This window comes from Lotus japonicus, chromosome 2 (genome assembly GCF_012489685.1).
Source record: "Lotus japonicus ecotype B-129 chromosome 2, LjGifu_v1.2".
In the NCBI taxonomy this organism is placed as follows: Eukaryota; Viridiplantae; Streptophyta; class Magnoliopsida; order Fabales; family Fabaceae; genus Lotus; species Lotus japonicus.
The window spans coordinates 54,742,603-54,754,317 of NC_080042.1; the positions used below are offsets into that span (position 1 = coordinate 54,742,603).

Consider the following 11,715-nt stretch of genomic DNA (forward strand, 5'->3'; position numbering starts at 1 on the left):
ACTTACTAAAAGCCTAAAACACATAAGAACAAGAAAATCACATTAAAACACTGGGTTGCCTCCCAGGAAGCGCTTCTTTAACGTCAATAGCTTGACGCTTTGAAATTCAATTTGCCAAGGAGACCAAAGACAAGAGGAGGGAATGGTTCCCTTCTTCATCTTTGGTTCCTTCTCCTTTTTCAGAAGTTCTTTGAAGCACTTTTGACACGTAGTCACAACCTTCCACATCCTAGAAAACTTTTTCTTCTTTCTTATCCTTCCTTTCTTCCCTAATCCATTCTTTACATCCTCTTTAGCATCAAAATCACAGCTTTTATTTTCAGAATGTTTAGTTTTTGCATTTTCAAGCTCAAACAAGTGATTTGATGCATCAATTGAAGATGATGATGGATCATGCTCATAAAATAATTTTTCCAAATCAAAACCAACATTTTTAATTAAAGAAACCATACCTTTGCTTTGTCGGTGATGATTATCACTAAAAATTGTAAAATGTATCTCATCTTCACCTTGTCTCACCTTCAGGATCCCAGTATCTACATCAAATGCTATCCTGGCTGTGATAATGAATGGCATCCCTAAAATGATTGGGATCTCTTTGTCTTCAGGAACATCTACAACCACAAAGTCTACTGGGAAATTCAGCTGCTCCACCATCACAGTCACATTCTCTGCAATTCCTTGAGGTAATTTGACTGATATCAGCTAGTTGCAGCGTCATCTCTGTAGGCTCTACTTCCACATCTCCCAATCTTTTCAACAAGGAAAGAGGCATTAAATTGATAGTAGCCCCAGAGTCTATCAGTGCATTACAGGATTGATTGTTGTCAAGTTTAACCGGCAAGACAAGACTCTTGGAACTTCTATGCTTTGGAGGTGGTAAGCGTTGCAGAATTGCACTACAACGTCCATTGAGCTGGATCACCTCATCTTCATGCAGTGCTTTCAACCTGTCCTTTTTATTCAAAAGCTCTTTCATGTACTTGCCATAGGAGGGAATTTGCTCCAATGCCTCAGAAAATGGCATTGTGATGTTCAAATGCCTGAAAATATCTAGAAATCTCCTCTTTTGCCTCTCATGATCAATCTTTTTAGAATTCGGAGGATATGGCAAGCGTTGGATAGGCGGACTCCACCTGACTTCCTCACTCTCTTTCTTTTTCTCATGGTTTTCACTCTTTTTCTTTTCCTCTCTATCTACAACCTCTCTTTTATTCTTTTCTTCTTCTTTTTCAGCCCCTTCCTCTTTTTCACTCTCTTTTGGATCATGGCTCTCATTTTTCTCTTCATCCACATCAATCTCTCCACCAACTACTCTCCCACTTCTTGTGAATATTGCATTGCAATGCTCCCTGGGATTGTCTTCTGTATTGGCATGGAACTTCCCTTTCTGCTCAGTAGTCAGCTGACTCAATTGTTTAGCCATCTGTCCAACTTGTACTTCCAAGTTTTTAATGGATGCATCCGTATTTTTCTGGTTGGATATCGAAACCTGCATAAATTGGGTTAGTGTATCCTCCAGTTTGGAAGTCCTATCTTGTGATGGTTGTTGAAATGGTTGATTATGTTGGTATTGTTGATTTTGGTACGGTGCTGGTGGTACCCTGCTGGAAGATGGTCCTGTGTCTTGCCTCCAAGGTTGGTTATTGTACTGGTTACCTCCCATAGGGTAGTTGTTCTGGTACTGACCTTGCCTCTGTTGATTTCCCACGTAGTTCACTTCTTCCTGATTTTGATCACAGCTACTAGTATGATGATCACCTGCACAAACATCACATCTATATACCTGTTTTCTAGAAGAGGAATCATGCATCTCTTTTAGTTGCTTTGGAAGATCTGCGAGCTTTTGTTTTACTTCATCTAGTTGTTGTTGAAGCTGCTTATTTTGAGCCAAAACAACATCATTTGTCCCTAGCTCAATCATTCCACCTCTCCTTGGTGGACCACGATGGTGTTGATCTTGTTGGTCGTTTAGAGCCATAGCCTCAATAATCTGAATGGCTTCAGTAGGTGTTTTAGCCATAAGAGACCCTCCAGCTGTAGCATCCAAGATCAGCTTGCTTTGTTTGTCCAAACCATTTCTGAATATATGAATTTGAGTTCGAGCATCAAACCCATGATTTGGGCACTTTCTCAGCATAGACTTAAATCTCTCCCAAGCTTCACATAGGCTTTCACCTGCAAACTGGGAAAAAGTAGAAATAGCAGTTTTACAATTCATGAATTTTGATTCAGAGAAATACCTTGCCATGAATTTCCTTTCAAGTTCATTCCAATCAGATAAAATGGTTTGTGGCTGATCCAAAAACCAGTCTTTAGCTTGCCCAATCAAAGTCAAGGGAAAGAGCCTCAGGAACACAGCTTCTTCCTCAGTTTGTGTAAGGCTAGCAGTGCCACAAAGTTCATAGAACTTTGTCAAATGCGTGTACGGATTCTCATGGTCCAAACCAGCAAATGGGTTGGCATACATTAGCTGCACCAATCCGGACTTCATCTCAGGTGGCTTCTCATTACCTGCAGGTCTTCCGATTCTTGTCATATTCCTCGGTGTGAAGTTCACAAAACCTGCATTGTCATCTCCATTTTCACGACCTGGAGCAGCTGCCATGATGTTTTGTTCTTGATTTCTTGAAGAGATTAAAGAAGATGATGCTTCTTGTTCCTTTCTTTGCTTAGCTAATTGTTTTCTCCTCTTTGTCTTGCTATTGTTTCTTCTAGCTGTAGCTTCGATCTCGGGATCGTACAACAGTTGATCAGCTGAAGTTTTACCTCGCATACACAAAGTGAAAATACAACCTAACCAAGAAAGTTAGTAAATAAGATAATTAAAGATAACAAAAGAAAGAAAACTATCTACTATATCAACAATTGCTCAAGATAAGAAACTAAAGCAATGCTTTTGTATTGACGCAATTCCCCGGCAACGGCGCCATTTTGTTGAAAGATTTTTTCTAAACTAATACTACTTTCAAAATCCTCAAGATTCAATTGTAGTATAGCATAGGGTTTTGTCGTATCCGCAGGGAATTGCTAACACAAATGCCGTTCTTTAGTAAAATTACCCAAGCAATAGATTTTCAAAAGGTTGATAATTGTTTTGGTGACCAAAACACATTCAAATTAAACAAAGCGAGAGTAAAACGATTGATATCAAGAGAGAAAGCTGTTGGAATTGGAGTTCACCGTTTAACTATTAGTGTCCTATGATTCTATATGAATATTCATTCCTATCCATGATTCATCTACACCATTTCTACCCTACTTCATTGATTCCTCACATGAGTGGATATCTATAACTTACTTTCCTAAACATTGATTCCTCACATGCATAGAAAAGCTAAGTTATCTTTAAGCTCAGATGTTTAAGGGACTAACAAACCTAACTCTATTCCTAGCAATTAGATTTATTAGATGATTAACTCTAGGTCGGACTCTAGACGACGTAGCTTCCGCTCTTACACCGAATCAATCGATATGTTCTAGGTGCGCAAACTAAAACATAGCATTAAGAACAAGAGAAAACCATTGAATCATGTAATAGAAACGATATTTTCATATAGAAATCAAGAAGAACAAATCATAGTTAAAGGCTACATCCAAATCCAACAAAGAAACTTAGCAACCCATATCCATGGATTGCTTACAAAGCTTACAAGAGGAAACTAAGGTGAAAGCGGTGACCCGTGCCATCCTCGGTGTGTCTCCAGCACGATGGATGGTGGATCAAAGCTCCCAAAGTTCCTTTCCTTCTTCTCTATGCAATTTTCTCTCTAAGAGGTCCAAAATATGTCAAGAGATGCCTCAATTCTGATCTTGTCGAGCCTTTTATAAAATAGGGCAACAGTTTCGCTTAAGCTGATAAAGGTGTCGCTTAAGCGAGCAGGTTTCTTCACCTTCAGGTAATGTCTTTGGCTTAAGCGAGACCAATTCTCGCTTAAGCCGAATTGTCTTCCAGAACCACTGCTACTGCCATGTAATTTGGCTTAAGCGAGGCAACATTTGGCTTAAGCGAAGTTCAATATATCTGCCACTGCTACTGCCATGTAGTTTGGCTTAAGCGAGCCAACTTTTGGCTTAAGCGAACTTCAATATTTTTAGCCCCTTTTGATCTTCAAATGGTTGGATCTTCTTGACTTTTCTCCTACAATAAAAATGAAAGAGTCTAAATGATAAAACTAACGTATCTTACATTTATCTATATAAAAACTATCTACTTACTAAATTAACCTTATTGAGGGATAATTTGAAAGATAACGTACACATTTAGAACAGATAAGTGCCGAAATTAATATAGAAAATCAGGTAAATTTGACACTTATCAATCACTTCTTTAGATGATGTTTTATCTTGTGCTTTTTGATATTGATTATGTTGTAGAGTACATTTTTTTTTAATAATGATCATGTCTTTTTTTAATACGCTAAGAATTTTATCAGACCATGATCCCCTAGCTGAAGACTTCTTCTGTCTATATCCCTTCTGATAAGAGTATAATTTTGTAGACCTAGTATAAGTGCACCTTCATGATTAACATATAATATATGCACATTACTTGTGATATTCAAATTTTTATTTCATTTCTTTTGTGCATTACTCTGATGACTTAGCTTAGTTATGACCTCTTACATTTATTTGGGTTTTCAATGGAAAAGTGTTTAATTCTTCATTTTTCACTTCTATGACCCTTTTCACTAGAACAAGTTATATTTGAAGCTACAGGTATCAGAATGAGATAAATGATATGTCATTGGAAGGATAGAAGAAATATACACAACTTTCATGTTGAGCTCCTCTACTTGACCAGTATCAAACGTGGTCAAAATCTAGTTCCAATCTTGTTGTCACTAGGACTTGCAAGTCTGACTAATTTGGGCCAAAATGATCCTAATTTGCGATACATAACTTTGAATTGGGCTCTATCTGAAATCATACAAAGCTAACTTAAAGCGCTACAACTTTGAGAATGAACTTTTATGTTGATACGACCACTAAGGAGGTCCCTCAAGTATCAAACGTGGTCAAAATCTAGTTCCAATCTTGTTGTCACTAGGACTTGCAAGTCTGACTAATTTGGGCCAAAATGATCCTAATTTGCGATACATAACTTTGAATTGGGCTCTATCTGAAATCATACAAAGCTAACTTAAAGCGCTACAACTTTGAGAATGAACTTTTATGTTGATACGACCACTAAGGAGGTCCCTCAAGGCTCTGAAGCTGACTGATGAATTGGACCAACTAAATATTGAGCTGCTCATTCATATTGGGCTTGGACCTGTGAGACATCTAAAGAATGAGAAAGGAGCTCGAATATGCACCTGTTTCCCCTATAAATACCAGTGTTTTGGGCTAGGTCAAGCTTCTTGACACTTTGGATGCTTTACACTAATTTTCTACAATCCTAATTTTTCATAATTTCATATACTTTCGTTTCTCTTTATTTCTCTGAGTTTTCACCCTAATCCATGGGTTGCTAAACTCCTTCATCAATCTTAGGGATTTGGATCTTCATTTATATTCAAACTTGATGTTCCGTTATTGATAATATTTTATCTTTCTATTTAAGTTGATTTACTTTCTTTCACTCCGTGCTTGGAATATTCTTTTGGTTCATTACCGATTGAATTCAAAATTAGATTTTATTTTAATTATCTATCTAAGCCAGTTGGGATCAGTGAAGCGATTGTGGATTTTGTTTTCTAAAGAACAGAAATCTCTAACACCAATTGGTTGCTAATTTTGGGATTTTGGGAAGAAGATTGTTCTTTTACTCAGAGGGGCAATGAATCCTTCTTAACTTGAACAAAAAAAATCAAGACGATTGTCTAGTAGAGAATCTAGATCTTCCAACTCATGATTATGAGTTGAGATTCGACCCAAGACTTTGATAAAAAGTAAAATAAATATTTTCTTACCAATGAAAGTTTGTTGCACTTGAATGATTAAAACCTAACGATTGACGCTTTCCTTCCTGAATTCTTAAATCACTTTTATTTACTGCAGACAAACAATCAAACAACCCCCTATTTTTGCTACAGTGTTCTACTCTATTGCGTTTACTAACTCACCAAGTCCTCGAGATTGATATTGGTGTTGTACACCTTCTACCACACTCTTTGCAGATTTAACTTTGATACGCATCAGCGACAATGTGTTCGTCACTTCTCTTGATCTTACTGAGGAAATGACTTCATTGGTTGATTGTGCTCAACTCCACAACGGGTGATGACCATAACTGGAAGCGGAAATAAGTTTATTGATTCCCACAGACGACACTAATTAATCAATGCAAGTCTTACCAATCACACTATAGGATGAGTGTAACTCCTTTGATGCATTGTTGAGCTGTGATTTTCTACTGGTCGTATGAACTCCTCCATGGTGGTCTCCGATCAATGTATGTGGTGCTTCAGGGATAGAAGGGGGTACTTTCAAAGAGACTCTGACGTCTAAATTAATTAGATAGATATTTAATGGTGGCATACGGAATAGCTAATATGTACCATATTTAGGTTCATGTGACATCGCTCAATAACCAATGGCTTAACTTGGTGTTAGGACGATTGTTGAATCTTTGTGGAATTCATCCTTCACTGGTCGCTTGGGATACGTTGTGAACCTCAACCAGATCGCCCTCGAGCTTTGTGTTCTAACCCTTGGAGATTATTGAGGAAAAACACTTATGCTATGTTTGCTTGGAGGGAGGAGTTCTTTCCTTTCCCCTTCCCCTCCCTCCAACCAAACAAAACCTTAACGTTCACGCGTGAATTGGCAATCCTAGTCAATAAAGGAATGGGATACTCACTCTTGGTTGGGTAGTTCATCGTTGCTAGCTAAGCTAGGTTGGATCTCAAATTCTGGGCCATGAACTTTAGCCCTTAAGTCTATTTTGGATACTAATTAAATTCATATAAATTTTATTAAATTTGGTGTGAGAACTTTAAAATGAATCAGAAACCATATAATTCAACGGATCTTATAATAGAATTTCAATTAATAAAAAAGTTTTAAAAATCTGTTACAAAGTATTGAACACTTTGAATGCTGATATGAAACTTAACCAATGTTGAACTGAAACCTGTCCACCACTCATATCTGTTCATTGTATTAGTGACAACTCATTATCCCTCGTTTTGTTCCTTTCTAATCCCTGTCTGATACCAACGGAAGCACTTTTCTAATTGTGTCTACTCCCATGCTGGATACGTTTTCTATAATTTTGCTTCCATTTGGCAATTGGATCCCCAAGAGGCATCTCTTTGACAGGACATTTGTCAATTAGTTAAAAGTACTTTTATTTGATTTGTTTTAAAATGTCATTTTCTTTCGGTTTTTATTTTGTGCAGCCTCTTTAGGTGAAAAAAGGGAAATGTAGTATTTTTTTCTTATTTGATTAAAATTAAAACGTAAAAAATAGATAAAATGAATTGTTTTTTGGGTGCAAAATTAAATAATTGAATTGCCAAAAAAAATTTCTGCTCCCAGGACAAGGAAATGACAAAAGGACAAAAGCACGGAACTTCAAGTTTAACCCTGTCGAGTTCCACAATACACTTTTTAAGTACATATTTTAACACACTTATAATAATTATTTTGTACTTTAAAAAAATGTATTTTAAAAAGTTGTGGAGTAATTTAAAATGTCAACCCATTTTTCTCACTTTTAAAAAAATGTATTAACCTTTCAGAACATAATTTAGTCATTATAAATTTGTAAGGATGTGTCCCTAAAAGATGTTGCTAAAACAATTTTACACCGTCAATGCATAGAAATTAAACTCATTTTATTAATCATTTATTACTTAATATTTACTTAAAGAAGTGTCTTCCTCTTTAATATAATTTATCTTTCGATGAGTAAATCTTCTTGAATCTGAGTAATACCGTTACGAGGGTTACAAAAATTTAATATCTGTATTTACCGTAACTCAATAGAGTAACCTCTTTCAAACAACAAAAATTTTAGAGTAAACTATCTACCAAAAAAAGAAAAACTAGAGCAACTTCGTGTCCCTTGATCTATGTGCATGTTTGCAACTTTGCATGCACTGTTTGATTTTTTTAATCCACAAAATAAATGGAGATAAATCTTTCTTCTCATTTTTTTTTCTGTACCAAGTATTTACCATACTTTATTTTTTGCAAATCGAATAATCCACTTGTGCTTAATGAATGCTAAAGATTATATTGAATTCATTTAAATAATTTCAATTAAATTTTTTATGAAAACATGTCTATTGAACACACTTATTTAAATTTTTAAATAATATTAAAGAATTAAAAAAAATTCCCTTAAAAAGTGTTAATTTAATTTGTTTGGGATGTAGTGACTATACTTCCCAGCATATGACTTTTCCGCAGTTCAATTTTGTAATCTCACTTTTCCAAGAATATGGTTTTTTATTGCGAGTCCAACATCTTATTTGTAAATCAATCAATACTTAATTATATTGGAATATATTTTAGGACTATTTTAAATATTTATTCGTTTTTCTCAATAAACAAAGGATATGTATGAGAAATATGTTTTTATATGAGTGCATTAACTGATTAAAGTAATTCATGACCGTTAAATCTAATTATTAATGGTCAAAATTAAAACATGAGAATGATATTTTTAAATTGTCATGTAACTATGAAATTATTTTATTCTTAATTATTTGTAATTAAACCTAACAGTCTTTAATTATTGTTGTTTCATATAAAAACATATTTCTCGTGAGATAAATACCTATATCTTTACGTAAGAGTTACTCTCAATTTCTCCCAATACAGTTTTTAGGTAAGGGAATAAAAAAATTTGATGAATAGAGTAATTCTCAACAATGCCTAGTGGACTAGCATTCTGCAGTTACTTGTTCTTTTGCTTTCATAATTTGTAGTATCAACTTCTTATTGCTGTTGACTTGTACCGCTTAAAGGTGTACTTTTTGGTCCACCGCCTTAGTGGTTGAATGGCCGGTCGATGGTATGAAAGTGGGCTTGAATGGAAATGCGGTGATAAATTATTTTCTTTTAAATTAGTGTATACAAGTAATTTTTTTTAGAATGTGTGCTAGCATGTACTATGTGGTGCATGCTGTGAAGTGTGAAATATGTTTCATTTCTATGAAGGAAGATTAAATATTCAATCTTGTGAATATGGAATTAAGTGACCAATTACTACAACACATTTGAAAAATTTATTATGAGAAAATATGTAGTTCTTATCTGATTTTTATTTTTTCTCATATATTCATGTCATCCATCTCAAATTAAATAATACAACTAAATTGCATCAAAAAAAAAATACAACTAAAACAAGCTACTTCCTTTCTACTTTGACATAACTTGTTTCTCTAATCCCTCTCTAACCCCTCCTCTCTCAACATTCCTTTCAGTAAACTCCAAGGCTTGGCTAGGTTGCTATCGCGTCGCCACTCACGCGGTAGTAACTCCCTTCCTATTCTCTTTTGCTTTAGCTTTTCTCTTTTTCGTTTTCCCTCCTTCTTTCTGATGTTGCTTCGACCTTCCCTTGTCTGTAGCGTGTTATAGGAGATACATTATGTGGATTTGTGTTTGTTCTCTCCGGAACGACGTCGTGGATGTTGTGCTCCCCGATCCCTTCGTTCTTCCGATGTCCAAAGTTGCTGCTTGCTCCTTATTAGAGGTGCTCTGATCAGGTTTTGGCCTACTCAGATCTTCAGATCTGTGGTGGTTGATGGGTCTTGTTAGGTGTGTTTGGATTTTTTCTCAGATCTTCCCTGGAGGGGTTTGTGTTAGCTGTGGAGTGTGGATGTCGGTGTTTGGATGTGGGTGGGGTGCGGTTCGGCTTGCGTGTAGGTGGTTGAGGCCTGTTTTTTTATAAGTCGGTACTCTTGGTCGTGTGGTGGTATGTACTCCTCCTTCTTTGTTTGGTTCGTGGCTGGTAGAGATGTTGATGTTGGAGCCTTGGTGAGGCAGGGCTCGTGTTGGAACAGGTCAAATCCGTTGAGATCGTCGGTATTGGGGTTTGGCGGCACTTCTTTCTGCTCTTTTTTCTCCTATTCAGGTGAGGTATATTGGTCTTGAGTAAGTGCTAAACCTGGTGGGTCCTTTGGTGAGGCTCATGTTTTTTATTCTTCTTTCCTACTCCTTACCCCTTCGATTTTTTGTTGCACTTAGTCGTGTTTCTTCCTTTGAAGTTGAGTGTTGTTCTGTACTAGGGCAAGCTTACGTAAGAGAAAGACAAAAAGTAAACCCTAGCAGAGCACTAAAATAGCAAAACTACCATAAAAGGAATATTCTCCTTAATGCTGAAAAAGTTGGTTTCGTACAAGTGGATGACCTCCCCTTTTATAGAGGGGGTGGTCATGATATGGATCTTTCCTATATTTGGGCCTGACAATTAGGGCCCAAATCCCCGTACATATAAGACAAATCCAAAGGAATCTTCCAGCTGGCTTGTGGGTCCATCACCTAAGGGAGGGTAATGAAGCTCGTCATGTTGCCTTTCCCGCCTTGGCTATCGTCATTGGTTTATTGTTCATTTTGGGCGGGACATAATCTTCTTTATGTCCCGCCCAGTCCACAATGTTCTGTACTAGGGCAAGCTTACGTAAGAGAAAGACAAAAAGTAAACCCTAGCAGAGCACTAAAATAGCAAAACTACCATAAAATTAATATTCTCCTTAATGCTGAAAAAGTTGGTTTCGTACAAGTGGATGACCTCCCCTTTTATAGAGGGGGTGGTCATGATATGGATCTTTCCTATATTTGGGCCTGACAATTAGGGCCCAAATCCCCGTACATATAAGACAAATCCAAAGGAATCTTCCAGCTGGCTTGTGGGTCCATCACCTAAGGGAGGGTAATGAAGCTCGTCATGTTGCCTTTCCCGCCTTGGCTATCGTCATTGGTTTATTGTTCATTTTGGGCGGGACATAATCTTCTTTATGTCCCGCCCAGTCCACATGCCCCCAAGACATGAGACTCGAGTAATTGAGTCGAAATGTCTTTATCGTTACCCAGTAGTTCGCCTCTATTGTTTATTCATTCATCGCCATTTTTCTTTCGTTGTTACATCGCCATTTTCACGCTTCTCCACCTTTGTTGTCGTTTCAAAGATATGTCGCCTTCAGTTATAACCGTCAACCACGTCTTTTCAACTGACGCACGTATCCTTATTTTCCGGGATTTCGTCATCATTTGTTATAAATGCAATCTTCAGTTGTGCGTCTCGAGGAGTACGTCTTTTCGCTTCCCACCTTTTCGAATTTCAAATCCCAAAATCCCACGATCTTCCCCCATTCGTTCTCTCTCCTCCTTTCTCTCTATAAAAACCCCTTTTCACTTTACATTTTTCACTTTCTTAAAACTTTTGCCCTGAACCTTTTCACCGCAGCTTTCATTCTCTTCTTTGAACTCCGGTGAACCCTTTCTTCCTCCGGCCGTCGTCATTGCGCGGTGCTCCCCTTTCTTCCGGTGAACTCCGGATCTCGTTTTAATTAGTGAGTCGTCGCTTTTTCTTCCTTGTCTCAGGCCGCGATTGGGTTGGGGTTCTTAGTCTCGGTTTGTTTTTCATTCAGAAGTTGTATCTCAACTTTCTGGTAGCAGTTGGTTGGGTGTTTGGTTGGGGTTTTTGAGCTGCACGACTGGGTTTTTTCGAATGGTGCTCGCATTGGGGTTTTCGCGTGAATTTTGTGAAGTTGATCAGAGTAGTACAAGAAATGGAGGTTTGAATTGTGTCATCCAAAA

At 37.0% G+C, this 11,715-nt stretch overlaps 1 protein-coding gene and 1 non-coding gene across 2 annotated transcripts; one reads left to right on the plus strand and one right to left on the minus strand.

Moving 5' to 3' along the window:
* Nucleotides 1-604: 604 nt before the first annotated feature.
* Nucleotides 605-2,776, minus strand: LOC130736656 (uncharacterized). Its single transcript, XM_057588458.1, has one exon. The coding sequence runs from the start codon at nucleotides 2,774-2,776 to the stop codon at nucleotides 605-607; it is 2,172 nt and encodes a 723-aa protein (XP_057444441.1).
* Nucleotides 2,112-2,218, plus strand: LOC130741495 (small nucleolar RNA R71). Its single transcript, XR_009020391.1, has one exon. It is a non-coding gene; the product is annotated as a small nucleolar RNA R71 (small nucleolar RNA).
* Nucleotides 2,777-11,715: the final 8,939 nt, after the last annotated feature.

Bases quoted from the DNA above. Each gene is read 5' to 3' on its own strand.
- LOC130736656 (XM_057588458.1), bottom strand. From the start codon at position 2,776: ATGCGAGGTAAAACTTCAGCTGATCAACTGTTGTACGATCCCGAGATC.